At 45.9% G+C, this 25,199-nt stretch overlaps 1 protein-coding gene across 2 annotated transcripts in view; it reads right to left on the bottom strand.

Annotated features, from left to right (window-relative positions):
- Nucleotides 1-15,330, bottom strand: part of FLT1 (fms related receptor tyrosine kinase 1) — a 106,948-nt gene extending 91,618 nt beyond the window's left edge. Inside the window, exons 1-3 of one of the 2 annotated variants that reach the window (XM_032192426.1) lie at nucleotides 15,075-15,330; nucleotides 848-944; nucleotides 304-524 (exon numbers count right to left, since the gene is read on the bottom strand). In XM_032192426.1, coding sequence (XP_032048317.1) covers nucleotides 304-524; nucleotides 848-944; nucleotides 15,075-15,132 — 376 coding nt within the window. In that variant the 5' untranslated portion in view covers nucleotides 15,133-15,330. The remainder of the gene's footprint in view (nucleotides 1-303; nucleotides 525-847; nucleotides 945-15,074) is intronic. The other variant, XM_032192434.1, reaches the window with a different exon arrangement.
- Nucleotides 15,331-25,199: the final 9,869 nt, after the last annotated feature.

Raw genomic sequence — 25,199 nt, 5'->3', positions numbered from 1 at the left:
TATTTCATAAACTCACTTCTAGTCTACTTCCATGTGGAGTTTGAGTTACTCCAGGGGACTGGTTGGTCTTTTTTTTTTTTTTTTTTTTTTTTTTTTTTTTTGTAACAGAAAAAACAGTAGCATTTGCATCTGGAAGCTCTGAGAAAGCAGGTTTTATGCATAAATTGGCAAATTATCACGACATTTTCCAAGGATGAAAATATCATTCAAAACCCTGTATCTAACCACGGCTGATTTTCATTTTTATCCATTTTGCTGTACTGAAATTAAAGTACCAAGAAGTGTTAAAAAACACAATCTTACCATTAATAAATACGTAGACTGTAGATTCCTTCTTCTTTTTCGCTGCACTCGTTGGGTATTTGCAGCTATAGTTTCCAGTGTCACTTGCTTGAGTTCTGCTCAAGGTCAGGCTGCTGCAGGACAGCTTCCCATTCCTTCCACAGGCATACTTAATTACTTTCAGCCTTTTGCTGTCCTTACTTAGAGTTTCAGGCAAAGACCATGAATGAACCATTTCCCCCCTGCAAATACAGATAAGGAAGCAGAAACAATTATGTTGGGCTGCAATTATATAGCTCCAGTTCCCAAGCTTTCTTTTTTATTATATCAGGCTATTTCTGGGGCTCTCTTTTATCTTGTTTTCCAAAAACAACAACAGAAACAACAAAGAACTATTAAACAATTGCCATTGAAGTTCACTCCCCACCTTTCCCCACAACATAAGGTTTCATTTTTTTCTAATTTCAGTTACAAAAAAAAAAAAAAAAAGAGAGAGAAAGAAAAAATAAAGTATCAGGTGTATGAATTCCCAGCCAAATTATCAGAAGCCAGCTCAGCTGGTTACCTGCATGTGAGATTTAAAGTCTGGCCTGCTTGAACAACATGCTGTGTGCCATTTATGCTCAGCTCAGGAACTTTTAATTTTGATCCTGAACTAGATCCTAGAAAAACAAAGAAGAAAGTCGTTAACAATGACGAATCATCCAGCTCCCAATCCGCACACATTTATGATGTTCTAATGGAAGAAGAAAGCAAAGCAAAGGCGTTCCCCCGCCCCCACCACCACCACACATACACCTTTCCTCTAGGCAAAATCCTGCTGTCCTGACTCAGGACTCACATCCTTTCTAATGAGAATTACTCAGGAAAGAAAGAAGAAATGACAGCTATGCAGGTTTTGGTCAACAACATTACTCTCAAGTTGTTCGCTGAGTGTACCGTGAAGCTCAGAACCTTGTGGCTGCACGCCTAGGCAGGGAAGTGTGTCTGCAGCACCGCTGCTGCATTTCCTTAGGAAGCACCACCATGGCAGCTGATTGAATTGGAAGGGCAAAAGTCAGACACAATCACAGCAAGAGCCACATATTGACCTCTGAGATACAGAACTCTCACTCAGAAAACTCACTGAAAAACTGGAACTGCTTTGGAAGAAGTCAGAGGATTCATGACTTTCCCTTCCTGACTGAAGCACTGTTAGCTACAGTCCCTTACTAGCTTCAGGCTTCCCTACGGTAAAGTGGTGTCAAAAGGCAATTGGACAGCTCTGCAGTAAATTTTAAGTAAAAGTTCAAGGCACCCTCCAGACCAGACCCATTGCTTATTGAGGCCAACAAGGCCCCAGTTATGGCCAGATCATTCTGGTGTGATGGATGACACCCTGGGCACCCAGGAGTCAGTATAATGCGGGGTGACTTAGAACATTTAAAACATCAGGGCAGGTTTCTCACAATGATGTGAATGCATTTTTTAGGATGTCTACGAAAAAGCATCACGGTCAGAAGACTGGAGGACCACAGGACCTTTCCATGCATTAAGCCAGCAAGTGCTAGAAAGGCATAACGTTTTATCTTTGCACCATTACAGGCTACTGCCAGAAAAGGTTTTGGGTCAAGCAGACAGAAAGGCATGCCTTAGAACAGAAACAGTCCTTGATCCCACTGCCCTCACACCAACAGCAAAGTGTTCCAGAAGCGAGGAACATAACAAGCAAATATTTTGAAACATCGAAAACCAGCTTAAGTCTAAAACTGCACCCCAAATGCAATTTGTGAAGATTTGAGTATTGTGAGAGAAGATCAGGGAGTGCCCCAGATCACTTTACTCCAAGAGAAAATATTTCATAGTCAACATATGAGAGAAGCAGCATCGTGTAAACAAGGGTACTGCAGATTTTCCCCTAGAACGCAGTCAAGCACAGTTTGAGCTTAGCTATTTTAAGCACTTCTAAGAGATCCCTACCACAGCTGAATATGAACAGCTGTATGTACCAAACACAGTAGAAATCACTAATCCTGTGTGGCTGCTATGAATCACCTCTGGAAAGTCCTCTCTCTTTCATTGACCGTAGAAGAAACTTTGAGACACCACCTCTGGCTGAGGTGAGCAACTAAATTTTGAGTGTATAAACTTTCCCAAGTCAATTAGTTACTCCAAATTCAGCAGCTTTCACCCAGCAGTATATGCATTTAAGGACGTATCTGAAGATACATCTACTGCTGAATGTCAAAACTTTGTTCTGAGATGTGAGCTTGTTCAGTCCAAGAAAGGCCTAGAAGCCAAGTCTACATTTTTGTAGAAAGATGCTAAAACTATGAAGACTTGGTACAAAAGGTAAGGAAGCACGGCCCTCATCTGCTCTTACTTAACTTTTTTGGAAGCATCAGCTGTGCTCCATTTGTCAGTAAGTATTTCCTACTGTGTCTGTGGCTGTCATGCTGCTCCTCTATGTACTAACATCCATGCTTGTACAATAGAAGATTTAAAGCGTACACTTAAACATAGGCATAAACTAAGTTATAGCTCACTTGAACAGGCCTCAAGGAAGAGCAAAACAAGTTCTCAGAACAAAGCGATTCTTTGAACTTCACCACAAATATTGCCAGAAACTGAATGGTGATACTGTACAAATAGACAGACTTCCTCTGTGATTTGTCTAGACAATCATACTTTTAACTAGAAATTATATATTCTTCCCGCTGCTAACAGGGGAGAAAAAAGGACACAGCAAATCTTTGAAGAACAATTTGTTATGTGATATATCCCAAGCATATGTTCTTCTCACCTACCATTTGAGGATCTCAGCTCTGAAGTGTTGGGTCTCCCAAACAGCGCATTGTGCTTTTATGGGATGGCCTCTTGTAGATGCATATGGTCTATGAGCCTATTGAATTTCAGTTCTGTAATAATGTCCCTAAAGGTAAATACTGGGAACTTGAGATAAGACATTACAAGAGCTCAGACAGCTTCGGGCTCTTTGGTTGACAGGATTTGTCAGTGCCCTCCAACTAAGCTACCCAACATGAAACTAGCACATTCCTTCATTTTCTTTATACTTCTCTTGTCATCCTAGCATCAGAAGCTAAACTCTGAGCTGAGTGCTCGGTTTTGCTCAGCACCACCAGCAGCACCCTGCCCAGGAGAAAGCCAGCCAGGCACCAGCATGACCATGCCTGACCCATGCAAGGAGCAGAAAACCAGCCCTGGGAACGTGGGCTGCTGTTGTGTCCAAAGTCTGCCAAAGGTGAAGGGCAAGAAAACATTATAAAGGTTACAGACTTCTCTCTTAGTAACTCTACGTTGATATAAGATGTTCACATGAAAATCTCAAGATCTGTCTTAAATTAAGCATACTGAACAAGAGAGCCTGGTAGTGTGCATGTCAGAAGACCTGCCTTAGAATTATTAAAATTGAATGAAAAGGAAAAAAAAAAAAAAAAAAAAGACCTTTTCACCCCCGTCCTACAGGCAAAAAAGAAAGTCAGATATGCTGGATAAATATTGAAGCTTTTGCCCTTTTACACGTATTACGTGTATCTAAAAGACACCACAGTATTTGTAAATATTATGGGTGGGATTTTAAGGAGTGCTTAGTGTTTGTCTAACTTTGCTCCCATTGATATAAGCCGGAATTTCACCATGGATTTCGAGAACATTTTAGACACAACTCCGGTATTTAATCATAATATTCAAGACCTCGCATCAGTGTTTTTGGCATGACATATCAGATTTGTTATACGTTCATTAATTTAGCTTTCCACTGACAAAAATCTGAAGTAAAAGATCTTATTTCTGGCCAATATTGGTGCTTTTGCAAGTATGCTAGACAGTATTTTTACCAGCAAAGATGCGAAGTCTGAAGTAAAATAGCTTTATTTGACATCCTATCTATTCATGGGTCATTAGCTTCCTTACATTTTTAAATGCTACAAAACCGATGCAGAGTACAAATGTGATGGAGTTTGACATGTTTACCGGAAAAGAAAAAGAAAGGAAAATAGCAAGGAAATTCCTACTGTCAATATTTAGAAGTGGGTTATACCTTCTCTGAACCTTCTCCAGGCATTTTACTTGATACTGTCGTTTCCGAAGGGTCATGGCTCAACAGGACATGTTCACTTATCATTATGCCTGTCACTAGGCGACCATCAGCAACCTACCCTCACACTGACCTACATTGGGGGGTGCAACTTCTTTTCGTGTGACAGCAAGAGAACTAATTAATCCTGATAACTGAGGAATCTCCTCCCATAGGGAAAAGCGTGATTTTTTTTTTTGCGTATTCTATTTGTTTTGGAAGGCTTATTAGATACATGTGAAAGTCAGAAAATAGGGTTGCTTATTTAATGAGCAAAATCATTTTAGACTGCAGAAGTTATTCTATTTAAAATGAGTGAAGGACAATTTTTTTTTTTTTTTTTAAGAAAGCAGAAGGAATAACCTGTAATTTGCAAAGGAACAAAAGAACAAACTTTCTTTAATTATTTTCTGCCTTGCAATAAAAGGCGATGCTTTTGCTGAATTAAGTAAACAAATTTGAATTATTTGTTAACCAAAACTGCTGATTACAAGTAATTAAAAATAAAATAAAATAAAAAGATAAAACAAATGAACCTGCATATATTTTCCCAGTATGATGTGTGAGTTCATTTCTGCAGATAAACAAGTAACCATGCATATTTGATGTACCTTCCACTAAACCTTGGTTTCTCTTAAAAGGATAGATCTGCTGAACTCAAAATCAGGCCCATGTTCTGAATTATTACCTCCGTTCTGATTTTTCTAGCTTCTACTTTTGAATTTCCTTTCAAAACCTTAAATTTCTGTCATCCTTGGCTAAGAAACGTAAGCCCAAAATCTAGCTCTATGTCTTAAAGAAAGATACTATAATAGAAGTTATTAGAAACTTCCTTGAGGTTAACACATTTGGTGGTCTTTAAATTCTTTTTCATAATTTGAGGCTAAGTGATTTTCCAGCCACTCCAGATATCCTGAACATGTTGACTAATCTTTTTTCACCTGCACCACGAGAGGTTAAGGAGAATGTTCAGTTTATCTTTGCAACTTCAGTGTATACAAGGAGTCTGACCTTCTGGGTTTAAAGTGCCATCTGTGGGCAATAAAGTTATCCATCAAGAAGTAATTGTTTTGGTCATTGTTGGGGTTGCACGTGTGTTGAAGCTTGTTAAACATAACTGATCCTTTGTAATTTTTACCAACAAATATAATTTCCTCCTTTCAAGCACATTCAGCAAAAATGTCTTTTGTATAGGACAGTCTCAAAGTAGAAAGGGAATGCACATGATTTCTTAATAGGGTCTTCACCTCTCTGTGCTCCTTAAAATGTGGGTCATTCAGTTCAAATGCAGCCCAGGACTTTACTCTTGCTTCTGAGCACTTCCTTGTGAGTCATCTCATTGAAGGGAATAGTGACACCCACACGTGTGCAACTAATAAGCAACCGCAGGGTCTGGCCAAAACGGTTAGGAGCATGGTAGTCACCCAGAGGGTTGACCTTCATTGTGCCCCAGTGAAAACGAGCTGACCGATCTGAAGCACCTTAGGCAGAATACGGCCACCAGCTATCCTCATATGCAGAGAATAGGTTCACTCCATTTTGTAACATTAGAGATAGTGGTAGTTTTCTTTATTTCAGGGTTCTTCATGAGATATTGTATTACCATCTCTTCTAAAGATACTTAGTCCATTCTATGGTTAAATACAACTTTTTTTTTTTTCTTTTTTTTTTCAGCATTATGCCATATCACTCTATAAAAAAAAAAAAAAAAAGAAAGGGAGAAAAAGGAACTTGTGGTGAACTTTGAGGAGCTATTTAAAGTTGTAATTTACATCTGACCATAAGGAAAAGTATTGACCAACACTTCCTCCTAGTTTAATCAACATTGAAATTCCCATCAGCTTCAATAGTTGCATTTAGAAAGAAATAATTACAAGAAAGTTTCCAGGAAGAATTCTATCAAAGTTTCAGTAGTGACTGGAAAAAAAAAATATTTTCTTGCCCCAAAATGTGCAAGTCCAGCCTGCTCCTTCCACAGGATGAGAGAGAGAAGACATTGCCCTGGATAATGAAGCTTTCTACTTCTGTGATTGCTGGTAGCTGGGAAGAAGCTACTTGTCCCTCCCCATGGCAGCCATAGCCCCCACCTCGTCTTCATTGCCTGGGTCTGGCTCCTGCACACAGAGGTAGAAGCATGGTATCCACTGCATATACTGAGAAGCAGCCTCCAAGAAAGACCTATGGTGCCAAACCATGAGCCACCCTAAAATTCACAGCAGCATCCCCATGTCTTTCAGGTGCCATCGAGGCCCCATTCTGAAGGAAGCCTCACAGCCCTTCATACACCTAATTTCACACCACGTCTCTGAAGCAAATCCAAATGCCACACCTACAGCTGGCAGAGAAGAAACCAGGACAGCTTATCTGCAAGGGAGCATGGAGGTATGCTTGTGACACAAGCTTCAAACAGAACTTTGCAGGCCATGGGGACTGGGAAGGGTTAAGAGACACGGGTCCATGGGCCATACGGTGGCTTTGTCCCTGTTTCCTGTTTGCTGTGTTGCAAAGAGAGGCTCAGCGTGTGCTGGCAAACAGAAACACGCTGCGGGCAGAAGAAATAGTTCAAGCTGTCTCACTTCTCAACAGATCCATCACTTGCACATGCCTTCGCTGTGACTGAAATGTGTTTTCAGTGCTTTCAAGATCAAGAAAGTTGTTAAAAGCTGTTTACTAACGAAATATGCATTGATTCATAAAAATCATCAATCTGTTGATTCATCCCTTTCAGGACCAGAAGGGACATTCTGATTATCCAGTCTGATGTTTTGCACAACACACACCCAGTGATTTCTGAATTGAATACTTCAGAGTGATGAATCTCAACTATAATTTAGGAATTTAAAGTACCACTTGGTTGTAACATCCAGGCAAGAAAATGTATAGGTTAATGGATGAAAGAACTGGGATACTTTATGATACTGCATTGTAACAGAGTCTGAAAAGCATAAGGTTTATCACTGTAGACTTGTGCAGGCTAAAATGCCCTGACCCTGACTCCATACCCTGGAATTAAAAGAGACAGCAGGGCAAAAGGACACGTTACTGACCAAGAAATGTCTTCACAGGTACAGAAAGTTGTGTGTGTCTAGTTTTTCAGACAGTGTCCTTCCCCGCTCAGTTCTGGATCTCAGAGCAAGTGATAAGAGTTTATTTACTGCATGTATACACTTACTGTGCACAAATGTGTAAACATGCTGATACAGGATTAGATGTTATAGAGGCAAAGCAAAACACTGGGTACCTAAAAATAGAGTGCGTACAATTCTGATAGCACTTTATCAGAGCATCTGAGCAGCAAACCCTACTGTGCCAGTGTTGCCAATAGCTGTAAATATAAACAAGCATATTCCCCCAATATTTGCCACTCATTTGCCAAATATTTTGCCAGTATCTTGCCTAAGTAAACGTGACAAAGGTGTTTGTTTCATTGGCTACATAAGGAGAAAGTCATTAACAAAGAAGTTAAACCAGCCATGGTCACAAACATTTTCCCCCACTGAGCATATGAAATTGGAAGTGGGGATCTGAATGAATAACCTAATGCCTCCAGTATAACCCCCAATGGGACCATTACTGGAAAACCAGCAGGTCATTGTGGAAGAGAAGCAGTTGCCACTCCACCAGAAATGATGCTGTGTGGTTGGCCACTGGAATTCACCCGGGAGAATGTTTTCACAACTCCACGCACAACTAAGCCTGTGCTGCACACAGGATCCTGCATGGCCCTATTCACAATAGGTGTGGTGGGCCACCAGGTCTGTCTGTCATGTGCGGACACTTGTCCATGCTTGCTGCCCCTCTGCTCCAATTCCACCTTGAGAGGTCCCAGCATATAACTATCAGTTCAATGCTTTCATTTTGAGGAAAATTTACTCCATTAACTAGTGCGGTAGGAAAGTACTGATTCGGCATAAAGGCAAAGCGAGCATATTAAAAATACACACAGAAATCATTATAAATTCCTACATATAGGAATTAAGGGGATAAATTTTTTGACCAGATTCAACTTCTTTACCAACTTGATACTTCGGATTTGTTACAGATTCCCTGGCAAGACAAATTCAGCAATAAAATAGGATTGAATGGGAAGATTGATTCATACAGAAGTCTGAGCAGACGAACTGCCTGGCTGCCAGTAATCTGCTGGCTCAGCCAGCAGCACAGGCCTACCAAATCCATTTGGGACTGTACTGTTCATTAAGCTGTGCGCACAGGAATATATTCAGAACTAAATTAAATAAAACTTAGAGCAAACTGCAGGATTTCCACTTTGCTCAAGGCTGCCAATTATTATTTCCGATGCTCCATCATTACAGCTGAACTGTCCTATAACACTCCAAGAAAAAATAAAATGAGACAGAGCTGAAACTGACTTTCCATCCACCCTACTTTAACCTATAAAGCAGAGTTACAGAGCTCAAAATAAGAGAAAATAACTAATGCAGAGGCCATCCTCCATCTTTCTTCATTACAGAAGTCATCCCTCTTGCCACGGGCTGCCCTAAGGACCAGCCTGAGAGCTTTTGTGAAACAGGTCACTGCTCCATTTGGCCTTGGTGGGCTTTTGGACTTTAAACCAGGCAAGGTGAGGACAGCACTAATGAAGCAAATTGGACCATGTTTGGTTTTTCTGGCATGCAAAAATTGCGTCCTGATGAATGGGTTAAGAGGCTAAACCCATATTACATTTAAATGGGATCTAAAATACAAAGTTTATGGTAGGTACACATGCAGAAAGTTTCTGGTAAGCATGTATATGGCTCAATTTACATTGAGAAATTATAACCATTAGTACTTATAGATTAGGACAAAAGTGAATTACAGTGCTGCATAGAACAAAGAAAAGTAGGTTTCCACTCCAAACGCTACCATCACGAGAAAAGAAGAAAATTATCGATATTACATAGCATAATGCAATATAATTCCACCATGGTATATCCATTTGCCATAAACATAGGCAACACCTAAATTTTGCCACACTCTAACTTATTACCTTGACCATGAGACCTATGGTCTCTTAGTAAGTCATAGTGTGTTTTAGAGATCACACTTCCAAAAAAAATTGTCTCTGGAGAATGTTATGAGGTAACTACTTTTCTTGCAAGGTTTGTTGAATCTCCCCTGAAGACTAGATGTTGGACACCACCAGAGACACAACGCGGAGCTACAGAGAGTCCTTGTCTGTTCTTGGATGGCAGCTCTCATGCCTCTGTTAACATTAGTCCGCAGTGACCCTGATGAGAGGTTTTTCCATGAAGGAACGACAATGGGAACAAAGGGAACAAATTCCTTCATCCCGTGGCAGAGAAGAATCCCACAGGAAGGACGCTTAAGCGAGCTATGTGAAATTGTGGAATTCCTCTCATGAAGCGCCCTCGTGCTCATCCCTCGCCTCTCCCCACGCACTGAGCGGGGGGTCCTGTTCCCAGGGCACGGGCTTCCCAAGGGAACTTCCGAGGAGCAGACATCTGCTCATGGGTCCCCAGCTCTGTTTTGCCACAGCATCTTCAACCCATTGAAATCCTGGACACAGTTTCTTCCTAAGCACTTCCTTGTCCTCCAGCTGCTAGAGTGGTAAAGAACACCTTGTTTCAAGGCAATAGCTCCAAGGGTGAGAATAAAACTTAAAAGGGATTTTAACAAGAGGGCTTAAGGTCACAGATCAGTGGATGTTAGAAGAGTATCTCTATCATCTAGAGAAATATTGGAGTCACATAAACATAAAAATGAGTCTATCTTATCATGCTGGACTGTCTTTGGGTGACTTAACACCGTGGGTACGGACCAAACAATTTTGCTATTTGATGGATTTGATTTGATGGAAAAACAGCAGTGACAGTAAAACCATGTCATCTGAGCGTGAACAACTTTCTTCTCCATTAAAGGAAACCAAACCGAATTCTGGGAAAGATGATGAATATATCGGTTAACCGTTGTGCAAGAATCAATCACCATCTTGAGCAATACAGATGTGTCATGAGCAAGATCCTCTTCCTTGTCTTCATTAGTGGCACATCAAAAACTGGTACATCTCTACCCAACACGCCACCAAAAAAAAAAGCCAACAACCACCAAACATCACCAAACATGGCATAAAACAGAAGAAGTAGTCATCTACAGTTCCAGTCCAAGTTCTCCGTACATCCTGATGGTTCAGGGCTTAAGTTCCAGGCAATAGTGCCTCTGACATATAGTTTCTAATCTTTTCTCCCACACTTTTGTATTTCTCAATCTGTTACAACTTTGCTTAGCTGCAGCATGAATTCATTCTGCCAGTCACAATAGGCATGATATAACCACAGGGATTTTTGCAGTGCTGACCTCTAGCCTCAGGGGAATGAAACTGAACTGCATCTTGATACAACTGTGGACACCTTCCTGCCCATCCCTGAACCAATTCTAGGATAAGCAGTTCCCACATGGTGGAATAAGAAGTCAGACTATTCCTAGCCAGGAGTACTTGAGGAAGGTTTTTTTCCCAGTTGAAGGACTATGTGTAGTAAGTATGCATTGCAAGGACCAAGGGAAAAGAGGCTGGTGCTGTCCACGGATGGAATTCATGCTCAAATATGCACTGAAACATTTCTACATGCTCTTACAAATATCAATTGAGAAAAAAAAAAGACTGCTGGGGGGGAGAAGTGGGACAAGAAGTTGAAGCACACCTGAAGGGAGCAGTTTGCTGCTTGAAGGTGTCCCACCAAGGGGAGAGGCTTCCCTCCAAGAGCAGAGGTGGCTGTGGTGGCTGAGCATCCCAGGCTTCGCAGCAAAGCTACTCTTGCAGCAGTCTGGCTTTCCATGCCTTCTGGGGCTGCAACAGGAAGCCTCAGTCCCTAATTTTAGGGGATTCAAAGGAGGAGTTTTGCTGATAAAGCCCCACTGCAGCCCCACTGGATACGTATTTTTGAGACACCAAACCTTAACCTTCATCTGCTGAGCCTCTTCCTTTCCCAATCTCAGTTGGACACAAAAACTAGCAACTTGATAAACATTTCTGCTTGAAGTTTCCAAACCACATTAAAGTGTAAGGACTCAGCAACTGCCCTGAAAATCTGGACAATTTCCTCTTCTCCTATACACCCACACAGTGTGAAGGGCTACTGGTTTGAGTCTTTGAAGCATCTGACAAAAATAGGCTCAGCTCATTTGCTATTGTTCACATGTAAAAAAACAAAACACAAACAAAACCCCCCAAAAATCAAAAAAGCACCATCAATCATCAAAAGCACAATCAAATCCCCAAATCTCCCCAGTAATGATTTATTTATTTATTTATTTATTTAGGTTTTAGATGTATTGGGTGCTTCTAGATGTGAAGATCACAGTTGAAGGCACATGCCAAGTCCTGATTTCCTCATGCATGAGCCATAAAGCTGGAACATGCTAGCTTAGCCCAAAGGAATTGCTTCAGATTACACCACCTATAAGAGGAAGAAATCTACATTTCTGTAGAGTATGTGAGCAAAGCACCTGTTTGGTAAAGCATTCATAAGTGATGCAAGTGACTTTCTTTAGTAATGCCAAAAAGCATGCCAGTACATGCATTGTTTTTAAATCTGTGTTATACAACAGTGTCTAACTCTGCCTAACACAAATGTAGTATGAAATTTTTAAGGCAGCCCAATTTCCATGAAGATCCAGAAGTGTGATAACCATTTTTTCAGCACTCTGTTGAGATTTCTAGCCTTACTCCTAGGTCAGATCACTGTAGCTGCAAGGCTGCACAGCTGTTTCAGCTGAGTAGTCAAATCAGATAGAAACCTTAACATATGAACTTCAATCTGAACAGCACTTCCAGGGAAGTCAGGTTAGTTATTGTAAGAAATTAACCTCAACGCTGTTTAGATTTGACCTGGAATTTCTTCCTTCATTTTTTCCAGCTGACCATGAAATTGAAAAGTCCATCATTTGCTGGAGATTTTGATGATCTAGTTCCAACTGAAATAACTCAGGCTTGTATAGCACTGTCCACAGATAAGATTGTAATAGATTCTATTTATCTTCTAGCCACTAATTGTGAGGTATTGCAGGTGTGTTGGCAGCTGGAAATAAAGCTGATTTATCTGTCTCATGTTTCTGGAGAAGGAGGACACAGAATCCTTGATCCAACCTGCAGAATCTGATCTTTTTGAGGTTTAAATCCAGTCCTTCAGATTCCTAAGCACTAGTGATAAAACCTGTTGTGATATAAAGTCTGCAATTGGGAGATCAAACCTAAATAAGGCACCAAAGTTTTTATGTTGACCGTTACATATCCAGTCTTTAGCATAAAAGTGTGCAATATAATTTGTGGAATACATATATACAAACTATACAGGAAATATATGAAAGAGCTATGAAAAACAGAGACAAAAAATATTGTTCTTTCCCTGATAGTTAAAATGCAAATGTGCATAGAAATATCAGGGGGCTGAAGTGCCCAACACTCCCATGTTAAAGCATATGTCATTTCTCAAATGGGAACTCTTACGGCTTGTAATTTGCATGTTGCTTTGGGGAAATTTGAATTACTAAATAGCCATAAACAAGCTAGAAGATCTCTTTCTGTCTCTTCCTTATGAAACTCTCTGTGGTAACTCCTGAACCACTGACTCATTTGTCAATCTTCTCTGGTACCTATCAGTAAATGGAAGCCCAGCAGACACCCGCAGACTGAAGTACAAGAGTAGTCCATCAAGAACACTTAAAAAGGGAAGTGCTGAACAGCCTCAGTAAGAGTTTCGGGTAAGCAGTGAAGGAACACGAGATGTGAAGAAGCACATAGAAAGTCGCATAGCATAGAACATCCCACCACTTCACCGATGGCTTTGAAATGCTCCATGCAAATGCAAGTGTAGAGAGTTTTACTACTGGCTTAGAAGAAACATGATCAACCAATATGGGATGTCCAACTAAACCTGTGCAAGGATTATTTTCAAAAAAAAAAAAAAAAAAAAAAAAAAAGGAAAGAAAGAAAGGAAGAAAAAAAAATCAAAGAGGTTGGAAAAGTCTGAATTCTGACTTGGAGCTCAATTTCTCATAGTTTTAAGGGAGGAAAGAAATATAAGTTTCCAGCAAACCAGTTGCAAAGGCACTCAGCCGAACAGCAGAGAAGCTCCTCTCCAGTGCCTACTGGCCCTGAGCTGACCCCAGGACGTGCGTCCCCACAGCCCAGAATCCAGAACACCAAGGTTTTCCCATTGGGTTTTTCCCATTGGAGTTGGTGTAGGGTGCACATGCCCGACAGTCCCTGGAACAGGAAGGTGAACTAGGGTCTCGTACAGCACAGATCACGGAGTCCACCTTCTCCCAGGGCAGTGGGTTTGCCACAGCTTTCACAATGGGAAACCTTTCCGACAGGAAAGAGGAAGCCGGTGCCCCAGCGTGGCTCGGCACCGCGGGAGCCCTTGTGGGAGAGGGACACCGAAGTTCAAGCTCAAGCTGTGAAGGAAGCCTGGCAAGGATTTGAACCCACATTTCCTGTAGCCAGGGTGGGTGTCCCATGCCTGTGTCTATTTCAGTGTTACTCCAAGGAAGGCAGAGGAGCCTCCTTGGCAGAGAAAAATAATGTGGGGAAGTCGGCACTTTCCTGAGGAAAAAAAAAAAATAAAGAAGACGACGAAGGAGAAGAAGAATACCTATATATCTATACCAAAGTTGATGAATCAGCACTTCCCGAGCCGGAAAACGTCCCGGCGGCGCGGCCCCGCCAGCTTCCACCCCCGGGCAGCACCGGCAGCGCCCGGGGAGCGCTCCGTACCGGGGGGGGCGCGTCTGGCCCCGCACGGCCCCGGGTGGCTCCCACGGGCTCAGCGGGGCTCAGCAGCCCCAGCCCACGGCCACCCGCTTGGGTCTTTGCCTTCTCGCCCCCTCCCGGGATTTGCTCGCATCGCCGAGCGCGGAGATGCTGCGCGCAGCCCGCGCGGAAGAGCCGGGAGCACCTGGAGACCCCATGCGGGGAAAGGTTGTGGGGACAGGGATCTGGTCCCGGAGGGCTGCCCCGAAGTGCCGAGGGACCATCCTAACTCCACCTTGCTCCCAGGTGACCGGCGAGGCAAGGCAAGGGGACACGGTTCCCATCGCGGAGCTCCGACCCTGTGGGGTCGGCTCCTCTCTCAGGAAAAGAAAAAAGAAAAAAAAAAAAAGAGAGAGAGAGAGGAAAAAAAGGAAAATAAAACAACTCGGGGAGAAGAAAAGAAAAAATATATATATATATTAAAAAAAAAAAAAAAACAGCTCGGGGAGGAAAAGCAAAGCTTTGCGCCGACCCATCCCGGCACACGCAGCCCTGCGGGATGCAGGCGCGGCGAGCGGCTCCATCCTGCCCGCGGTACGGCGGCTCCGGGAGATGCCCCCGGGGCTGGGAGGCAGCGGTCCGTGGGGTTTTTGGCAGAGGAAACGGGCACCTTTTCCTCCTAACGGGCAGGGCTGGGAGAGGCTGACCCTCGGAAACAAAGCGGGCTGGAAAGGAGCCTGCCCTGCAGCCGAGTCTTGTTTGCTTGTCGCGATGCACCGGCTCGGACACGGCTCGGGTGGGAGGCTGCTCCTCGGGTTGCCTTAGGATTTTGGGGGGAGGCTCTCCAAACAGCCAGCATCTTCTCCCGAGACCCTTCCCCGGGGTGGGGGGACAGGGACAGGGGCAGGTGCCCTCGGACCCCCGCGGAGGACACGTCGCGGCGAGCCGGTGGCTGTCCGGAGAGGGATGAGGGGGGGACAACGGGGGTCGTCGGAGCCTTACCTGCGAGCAGGAGGGCGGCTGCCAGCAGCACGGTCCCTGAGAGCGGCTGGCGGGGCATGGTCCTGCCCGCGGCCACGCAGGGCTCTTCCCTTGCCCGCGGCGGCGAGGCGGCGGCGGAGGAGCCGGTTGGGCTCCGACGGGCTCTCCTCGGTGCCGGGCTCCTCCCGCGGTGGCGGAGATAACGGCGAGGCGAGGGATCAGCATCCAGCGGCCCCACAGCCCTCCCCGCCCGCCCCGGCCCGCGGAAAGGGAGTGTCCGCCCTGCTGCCAGCTTCACCTCCCGCGGACATCAATCCCCGGCCAGCCCCGGCCCCGCTGATTTATAACTTCTCCACCCCTCGCCGCGCACCCCCATCCCGCCCCTTCTCACCCCCCCTCGCCCCCGCCCCACATCCTCCGCCGGCAGCACGCCCTCTCCCCGCCCGACGGCAGCCGCCGGGGGAGCTCCCCCAGGGTCTCCCCGAACCCCGATGGGGGGGCACGAACCCCCCCCGGGACCTGGGGTTGACTTCCCCGTGAGCAAACGTAGCTGAGGATGTGCCAGGAGCCCGCCCTGCCAGCTCCAGTGCTGGCTTTCTCTGCCCCTGGGACGTGCAGGTCTGAGCTGGGAAGGGAATTCTCCTCCCTGAGCTCTCACCTCGTGTGGTCCGTATGGAATTTTTTTTTTTTCTTTTTTCTTTTTGGGAAAGGCCAAGGGGAGCCTGGCAGCAAAACTCAAGCCCCATCTTCCCATTCATCCCCAGAGAAAGGCTATGGGGTGAAAGGCAGGTTTTTGGCCTGACCAATTTCATCCCTTCCTATATTTTTACAATATGAAGTAAGCCTCAAGAGCATCTGCAGGAGGCAGGTAGATGTGATCACCCCCAGTTTAAGGAGAAGGAAATGGAGGCACAAGCAGCCAGTCCAAGGTCATAGGAAGCTGGTGACAAGAGCCAGAAATAGAGCTCAGATCTCCTGTGTCCCACCAGACCATCCTGTGCAACAAAAAAGATGAGAAGTTGGTGTTGTTTTTAACTCGAGAGCTGTTTAACTTTCAAGTTTAAAGTCGGTGAGAATGCTTCCTGCATGCTTCTGCCCGACTCCCATTCACAAGTGACACCCTACGCTAAGAATTTAAGGCTGCGTTTTCCAATCTTCCTGCTCCCAGCTGAGACCTTGAAAACAAAACAGCAATGGATACCTTCCCCCTCATCTGCTCGCACCGTGGGGGAAAGAACCCAGAAGCTTCTTTCCCGAAGAGGATGACTCACGAGACATCACCTCCTCCAGAGGAGAGGACAGCAGCTGGGAAAACAGCCGAGCAGAGAGGACAGACCAGGCAGAACTAGGACACTGGGCATCCTGACAGCTCAGACCCCCTAGGAGCAAGGGCTCCCTGTGGAAGGAGCTGAGGGAACTGGATGTCCCTGCCTTTGACCTACGTGGTGCTGAGTACGTGCTGAGTCTGAGATGATGCAGGCCCCATCGTGAGCCCGGCAGCCATGCCACACCAGCTCCCCACCCTCTTCACACCTCCTACATCACAGCTGCGTTCAGTCACGGCCCTCCAAAGACCACAGCACTCTGGCAAGGCGTACCTCCTTCCTTCTCCAGGGGATGTCATCAGCTCCTGACCCACCCAAGGAGCCGAGGAACAGGGAGGGCAAACCTGGAGATCTACTCATAAATCCTTATCATGCTTCTTATGCTAAAGCCAGGGAGAGAAGAGTCATGCAGGAAGGTTGGGAAGACCCCAATAATGAGACGCAGGGATGAAAGAGGATGCAGGCATTCCCATGAAGCAAAATGAAAATGCAGAGGGAAACCTGTGCCTGGATGAAGGGCATCTCTAAATATGCAGACTGAAGCAGCTGGATAGTGCAGGTGTGAAGGCGAGGGCAGTGTGGAAGCTGTTTGCCCTTATTTTTGTGTACCACGGCATAATGGCAACACCTAGTAGGGTAAGAACATATTCCGTACAGCAGTTTAGGTGCTATGGCCATACAGATCCCAGCCAGCCACAGACCCCTCCCAGGCAAATGTTCATCCTGCAGGCAGTATGAGCTCTTCACACCCAGGACCTTAGGCCTAGGTGTGATGCTAGGAATCGGGTGGCTTATGTGTAGGACAATTTTTATCCTTTGGTGTTTTAGGGGCAATTACGTTTCCCTCAGCTGTGAAATGGCGTACATTTCCTTTTCCTAGCATATGTTAGAAAGACTATCACTAAAAACTCAAAAGGAAACCAGCCAAATTCAGCAGCTGAGAGTGAGCCCTCTTTGAAATGTATCAGGCAAACATCTTTTCTGTTCATCTGCTCAGCCTCCAGCACTCCAGAAGCTGTGACAGACAGGGAAGGAGCAGCCTTCACAGCAGACAACATCAGCTTGTCATGTTTCCTTGCAGCCCTTGTATTGTGGATGAATTTTGCCCTGCTCGGGGGGGAAGATGGCTTCTGCCAAGCCTTTTGCTTGAACAACCCCTACATCTGGCACTGAGGTGGTTGAGTTGTCAAGCACCAGCTCCCTGGCACGCACCCCTTGCCCCTCCCTGACTAGCAAGACTCACTGGCACAGCACAGAAAGTGAGCAATGGGAAATCTGATTGAAAAGACGAGTAATTGGGGCATTCAGCTGGAAAAGGGTCAAACCCTTCTCCTAGGGCAGGCTGCGAAGGAAGACAGGCACCACCCGGAGAACACAGGACCTCTCATAGATGAATGTTTAACCAGCACATTCCCTCTCCCCTGCTCTCTGCCAGTCTTTATGACTCTTGTGTGTCTGGTTTCAAGAGCTAGGTGGGGTGGGGAGTCCTCTCAACCCGGATATGACTTAGCCAAGTCACTGGGACACATCCTGAGGCTGTGGATTCTGCTCCCCGTTGGAAGCAGGACACTTGGAACATCCTGAGTTGAGGCTTTAGCCAAGTCCCTTGGGAGGAATCGTGTGGACAGTTCCCGCGGACCTGGCAAAAATAAAGAGCCTGGAAAATCCCACTCACACCAGTAACTGATACCCTCCCAACCCGACCTGACTCTTTCCAGTTGTAGAAGCGATTTTTTATTTGCATTGGTGCTCGGAGTATCTCCCAGTGGCACCAGTTGCAATGTTCAGAGCATTACACAGAAGGTTACCCCAGCACCTGTGCAGCAGGTGCCTGCCCTCAGAAGACTTCATGGGCTGGAGATGGAGCTGGGGGACCTAATCATTTCTGCTTGATCTCTATACTCATAGCAGAGAGGTAGAGACCTCGTAGGAGCAGACTAGATTGTCTCAGAGATGTTCCCCAGCTCCAGCTGTTGGAAGAGAGGGAAGGATGTCAAAGCAGAGCAGATTGGATCTCCCTCTGCAGGTCTTCCACGGAATCTGCAGCTGCCAAATAACTTGTAAGAGACAGTGTGCTGCCGGGACTGAAAATTTAAGCAAAGCAATATTTCAGTGAATCACCTAAAAACAGTAGAGCCAGCAGGCGAGGGCCCAAAGCTCCCTGCCCACCAGTGGGATCCCCGTCCTTCCCTGTGCTGTAGTGCCCTGGCCCTCAGTTGCACTGGCACAACAGTTTCTGTGGCTCAGTGGAAAAAGAGTTTGGTGAAATAATCCAGAATATAACTTGGATTATAACATCGAGGGCCATTTATAACCCAGGTCATTTCATGAACATGGCTTACAGCATACCCACACAAAGGGACACAGTGAACTGCAGCAGTTGGAAGAATATAGGAGATTTTTACAGTCTCTCTACTGGGAGACTTCCAGCTGGAGCAAGATCCTGAGTCAAAAGGACTGGGCATACTCTACCCAGCACATTTTTCTGTCTCTCTTTTCCTCTCTCTTTTCAATTAGATGTTTTCAGTTTGCAGTATTTTAATGTCCTCTAGCTCCATCTCCCTATGACAGGCACAGCTGAAGCGACACGTTATCAAGTCAGTCATTGCCATCATCATCGTAAGTCTAGCTGCTGTTATCCAGATTAACCATGGATGAAGAAGAGGTGCCCACTATATTCAAAGCTGTATTTAAACCAAAGTAAGGTTCCTTAATTTTCTTCAGTACTGTGGGAAGAGAAAGCTGAAAGCCCTTTTCCCTGCATCACAGTTTTGATGTAACAGCTACTTGCTTAACAGGCATGTGCTTGGTAGGTGTAGGCATAGATACGAACTGCAGCTGTGGATGGGCTTTCCCGGCCTCTTTGCTCTGTATCTGGTCAGGGTGTATGGCCAGGTCAGCTGAAATCTTCAGTAAAGGCTTAGTGCTTTCAGGACAAGCTCGCAGCACCGCTGCCCAGTGGGGTATGACAGCTCAGAGCATGGGTTGTGTCACCTCTTCATCCACGCTTCCCGCCCACATCAAAGTCAGGTCTAATTTTGAGGGTGGGCAAAACAGGCAGCTGTCTAACCACAGTGAGAAAGGAGAGGTAACAGAAGCTCATAATACATCGCTGCTTTTTTTTTTTTAGTTATTATAATCAGTCAACTGGCACAAGCAATTAATCAGAGGTGTTACTGGGAGGTTAGAAAGCTAATTAGTAAGACCTCTGGCAATCCCCCAGGACATCTCATCATGGCCCAGAGGGTACCCACATCGAGGTTTTTTGGCTGAGTTGAGGAATTTTGCTGGCAAAGTCGGACCTGTTGCTGATAATAGCTGTTGTGGGGACAGCTAGAGTCAAGGGGTTGCCCCTCTGGTCCTTGGGGATGTTTTCTGCTGGAGTCTGTGCCACCAGTCCCTGCTCATGCTGTGTGGCTGCCATGCAGCAGCAGCAGCTGAGCCTGGTCACGTACCTACGTGATTTTGACTCTGCCCATTCCCCTGCCTCTCGGGTCCATGCGGCAGGATGCCAGTGATTTCGCCCCCCTCACTGAAAGCAAACTCCATTACAATACACGTTTTCTTTCAAAATACTACACAATTGATTTTATATGTGTATTCAGCAATATTTTGCTAAACAGGAAAAAAAAAAAAAAAGAGTGGAATGAGATTTTTTGTCCCTGAAAAAAACAGAAAGCAAGCACAATAGAAGAATGCCAGTAAGCATTTCCACTACATGCACACGTACGCGTGCCGGACCCCCCTCGCAGGCAGGCACACCTGCATCAATACGGGGGTGACCTACTTTGGGACTGGCTGGGACAGTGGTAGGGATGCAGTGCTGTCAGCTGCACCCCCCAGGGTCCTCAAATCCAGTCTCTAACCATCACTTCTTCCCTTTATCTGGGAGGATATATATATATATGCCTTTCCTGAAGCCATCACTACGTGAACGTACCAGGCAAAGTGTTTAAAAAGAGGCAAGACCACATGAAAGGAGCAATTGCATCTCATCCATGTGGAACCAGGCCAAGGTCACTGCATTTCAGTGGGAAAGACAACCAGAAGGTCAGCAAAAGAACCACAAAACCAAACCAAAACATGTCAAAAAGGGTAAACTACCCAAGAAAATATTGGGCCATGAAAAGAAAACCAGGCTTACAATGAAGAGCTCTTTTCCTCTTACCACCCCAAACACTCGCCCCTAGAGGCTGTGTTTCCCTCCCCATAATATAAACCAGGCCTCTGAACCAGGAGCCTGTGCAGCTGCTGCTTGCAGAGGAGCTGGTGACTCAGGGATGTGCATGAATGTCGATGTCCTGATTATTTTGGAACAAGTCGGATACAAAATGTGAACAAAAGCAAACAGCTCTCCAACCGCAGAACCGATGTTCACAGGAGCATCCTGGGAGCCGTACTGGGAAATGTGGGATACAGGCAGGGCTGTCAAGGTCCTGCAGCATTGGCACAAAGCGTGTGGTTGTCCCACATGTCCCAAACAGCAGGGCTGGTGGGATCCTTGCTCCACATGCTCGTTCACTTACACACCTGCAAAGAGAGCAGTTGCAGGAGGGATGATTCAGGATGCAAGTTTGGAGCTCTGGTAACATCCGACTAAGTTAAATCAGCAGTGATGTGAGCCCATCAGACAGGTAGGAAGAGAGAAAGAGAGGAAGAAAGAGAGAAAGAGAGAGAGAGAGAGAGAGAGAGAGGGAGAGAAAGAGAGAAAGAGAGAGAAAGAGAGAAAGAGAAAGAAAAAGAGAGAAAGAAAGAGAGAGAGAGAGAAGGAGAGGGAAGGAAGGAAGGAAGGAAGGAAGGAAGGAAGGAAGGAAGGAAGGAAGGAAGGAAGGAAGGAAGGAAGGAAGGAAGGAAGGAAGGAAGGAAGGAAGGAAGGAAGGAAGGAAGGAAGGAAGGAAGGGAGGGAAAAAAAGGAAGGGTCTGCTGCAGTGTTTGCCCAGAGTTGTGCTGGCTCCAATTGCAAGCAGGATGATGCTTTGCAGGGGAAGGCTAACAGGAGCTGCATCACCTGGGGGAATTAAAGAAGCTTCCCCTGTCATGCACAGAGATTTGTCTTTTCCTTCATTCTCCAGACATAACTGAGATTTTTAGGACAATTGTTTCAAGATAGGTCTTTTCCATGATGGTTTCCTTGCAAGTAATTTTAAAATGTAGAGGGTAAAACAAACAAAACAACAAAAAAGTAAAGAAATGAAACCGGCTAATAGGAAAAGTTAAAAGGCTGCTTAACTTTCAGTTCCACAAGATACTTGTGGTGACGAGGGAGGTTATTACCTGGGTGATGCACGCTATGAAATTAGCATCTTTGCCTCCTTTGGTGCAGGAAAACCATAACTGGCAGGTCAGCACAACGTGGGGGCAGAAAAGGGCTGCCTGCTGACTCTGCAAGCCTCAGGGCTGCCCATCTGGAGCTGTGAATCCCCGCCTGGGAATGCTCCCTTGTCACCAGGTCCGGCGGGCAGGACCCAGTGTGGGTCTAGTGGGGAAAATGGTGTGTGCCTAAGCTCAGCTCACAAGTACGGGGATACTGGGAGCTGCTTGTACAGTTTATGTGTGTCTACCTCACCTGAATCTGAAGTTTAGGTCTGTGCAAGAACTAAGGCCAGAGGAGAGGACCAGAAGCCTTCAGTGGCAGGACCACTCCTGAGATCCCCAGAGCCTGCACTGATTTCTCACTAGCCCCAGTTAGGGGCAGCCAGGGAAGGCTGAGAAGCCAGCAGCCAGCTGCACTCACCAAACCCACCCCCAAACATCGCATGGTAATGAAGAGCCCATCACTTGAAGGGCGGGCGCGCCATGGGATGCTCATAACACCATGGGATGCTCATACCACATCACACACACGGAGCCGAAACTCCCCCTAAATTCTGCACCTCCAGAGGCCTTACTATACCTCCTTCCCACCTGCAAACCCTGACAGCCCCTGCCGGCTCGGAAAAAGCCCTTTCCAAGCCCCATTACCACGCGTGGCCGGGGCGGAGAGGGGCGGAGCGGGGCGGAGCGGGCAGCGGAGCCGGGCTCGGGTCTTCCCCTGCTCCGGGAGGATGCGGAGAGGAGGCAGTGCCTCTCCCCTTCCCGAGAGCCTGCGAGCCCAATTTCCCGGGGTGTGGACGATTCAGCAATAAAAAGAGAAACGCACGATCCAAGTTAATTTTCCACCCCCGAAAGGAAATGCTGCTTCCTGTATTATGCAAGGCCGGTGCCAACAGCACTGACACAGGAGTCTATTGTCCTGTTCACAAAGCCGTGGTGGGGAAGGACGCCTGAGAAAATAGTCCTTGTGCAACAGCAAGGAGCTTTTGATCTTTGGGGGAGGAACATTTTTTTTTTTTTTTTAAAAAAAAAAGGAAAAGAAAAAAAAATAGAGAGAGAGAGAGCTGGGGGCCGGGAGGGATGCTGCGGGCGGGCAGCGGGTACCGGCCCCTCTCGGCCCTCGGGGATGCACCGAAATGCCTGCAGATGCCTCTCCTTTTCCACAAAAAAAAAAAAAAAAAAAAAAAAAAAAAAAGCCATCGCACGGCTTCAACCCCGCTTCCGACGTGTGCGAGCCGGAACAAAACCACCGGGGATGGGGAGTCTCTTCCTGCCTGCCCCCCAAGGCTAAGTGCGAGGACCCGCAGCCCCTCCAGCACCGGGAAGAAGCTCACGGGGTCCCCCCGCTGCTGTCCGGGGTGTCCCGGTCCCCCCACAGCCAGCCCCGGCCCGGGAACACCGTGGCCCCCTTCCTCCCGGGGGGAACCTCGGTGCCAGGGCCAGCTGCAAGCCCCAGCAGCTTCTTAGCAGGAAAAGATCAGTCACATCTGAAGAGGAGCCGCGTTGTTTGCAAAGGCACTTTGGGAGGCATGCTTTCCTGCCAGAGGCTTTAAAAATATAATGTCTTTCTTTCTCTTAAATAAGTAATAATGGCTGAAAGACTTTAGTCCTGCTCTCCAAGGATCCATCAGTCCAAAGGAGGATATTTGGATCCTTGGGTACTTGGGTTCATTCAGTGCTGCTGATGCTATCCCTTGCTGCTGATTCATTGTTAAATAAATCCTGAAAAGTTAATTTTTCCTTGAAAGAGCTCTCAGAAGAAGAATTTGCATTCTTAAAATAGTTCTTATAAATTTTCTTATTAATTCTTATTAAGGGCGAGTTCCTGCCGTTCCTAATAGGATAAAGAACCTATTTCCAAGGAAAGTCTATGCCCAGCAGGAGCAGCAGGGTCAGGCTCCTGCTCTGACCGTTTTCTGGCAGCTCTGTCTGAGGGATGGAGTTGCTCTGCCCGACTCATTACCAGAAAATGCAAATCGTTTTCTTTAAATGTGTCTGTTTGTCATAAAAAAGAAAGCCTAATGTCCCTCTTCACACATGTAGATGGGCTGATTTAATGACATTTTGGGGAAAGAGGGTACAGGAACCCTTAAGGGTAATTATATAAAATAGAATGGGATTTCTAGGGTCCAGCGGCAGGGTTCATTTAAAAAAAATGCTAAATCTGACTAATTTTTTTTGTGTGTCTGTTTTGCTGTGAAAACAAAACAGAACAAAAACCCCAAGGCAGAGCAGGTCACCTGGGTTTGTAGCAGCTTGCAAGGTGCTGACTGCTGAACACAGCTGGTTGGGGATGATGGTGAACATCATCCTACATCCTACATCCTACATCCTACATCTGACACTACAGCTGTCTTTGCCTCCCTCCACCGAGACCCAGGTTTGGGTCTGCTCTTTCTAACACCGTGCCCTACTCTTGCCTATGATGGCCCTTAGCCCCCACATAATCCCAGCTCCAGCAGTTTTTAAGGCTGTCAGCACACCAGCTGCCGGAGAGCAGGCAGGAAAAGCCGTGCTCCTCCTGCCTGTGGTGCTGCCTCCCTTCCCCCAGCCCTCAGATGTGGGCAATTCGAGTTTATCTCCCACAGACTCCACCATAGACTTCTGTTATCTAGGACGAGCCCCAGAGGCACAAATCCTTAAAGGCATTGAAGTGCCTAACTCCCATCAGAATGAGGGATGGAGTTGTCTAAAGACCTCTGATAATCGACAGAGCTGCTCACGATTTTTGGAACAGAGAGCACGTAAGTGCCTACGGGCTGCCATGGGCTGCTACGGGCAGGGTTTCTCTGGTTATTGCTGCTGCTGTTGCTGCTGCCATCGTTCAGCATCTGTGCCGTGATGTACTCAAGCTGATCACTGGGTATCAGACGATCCGTACTGAAACTGCTAACACCAAGCCAGGGAAAAAACACCCAGCCCAGCTCAGATCCCAGTTGGGAACTGGTTGGAAATGGGAGAGATGCCCTCCTTGCGCCCGGCTGTGTCTTACGTGCCTGAACTCTTCGTGGCAAAATACGAAGTGTTCTTTCGAATTTAGAAACGTGGGAACCAGCTAGCCTCTGCTAGTCATCTCCGGCTTTACCCTGGATTCAGCCAGCAACGAAGTTAAGATGTCCATCATTTTGGTGAGATGGATGAGGCTTATTAAGAGAGGAAATAGGCACAGCCCTAAGGGATAGGATATACCAAATGAGCACCTAAAAATAAACTCTTTGTTTTTCCTGTTCCATGAAAGCTATTGTTGAAGTTGCCACAGAAATATTTCATAACCATGAAACAAAAAAACACACCCAGGAGGTAATATCTCCTCTACCTGTGATTTCTTTGTACAGTACAAACTATATAAAAAATTCAGTGTGTTTGAAATGATCAATATGTCTGGATGGGGAAAGATTTGTAACTGTTCACAATCAATATGATCCCCCCAAAAACATCACCATCGTTAACAGATCTAATGCAAACACTGTAGAACATGATCTGGCTGTAGTTGTCAGCTGTCTGCTTT

Source organism: Aythya fuligula, chromosome 1, assembly GCF_009819795.1.
Source record: "Aythya fuligula isolate bAytFul2 chromosome 1, bAytFul2.pri, whole genome shotgun sequence".
Classification (NCBI taxonomy): domain Eukaryota; kingdom Metazoa; phylum Chordata; class Aves; order Anseriformes; family Anatidae; genus Aythya; species Aythya fuligula.
This window is presented reverse-complemented; position numbering and strand designations above follow the sequence as displayed.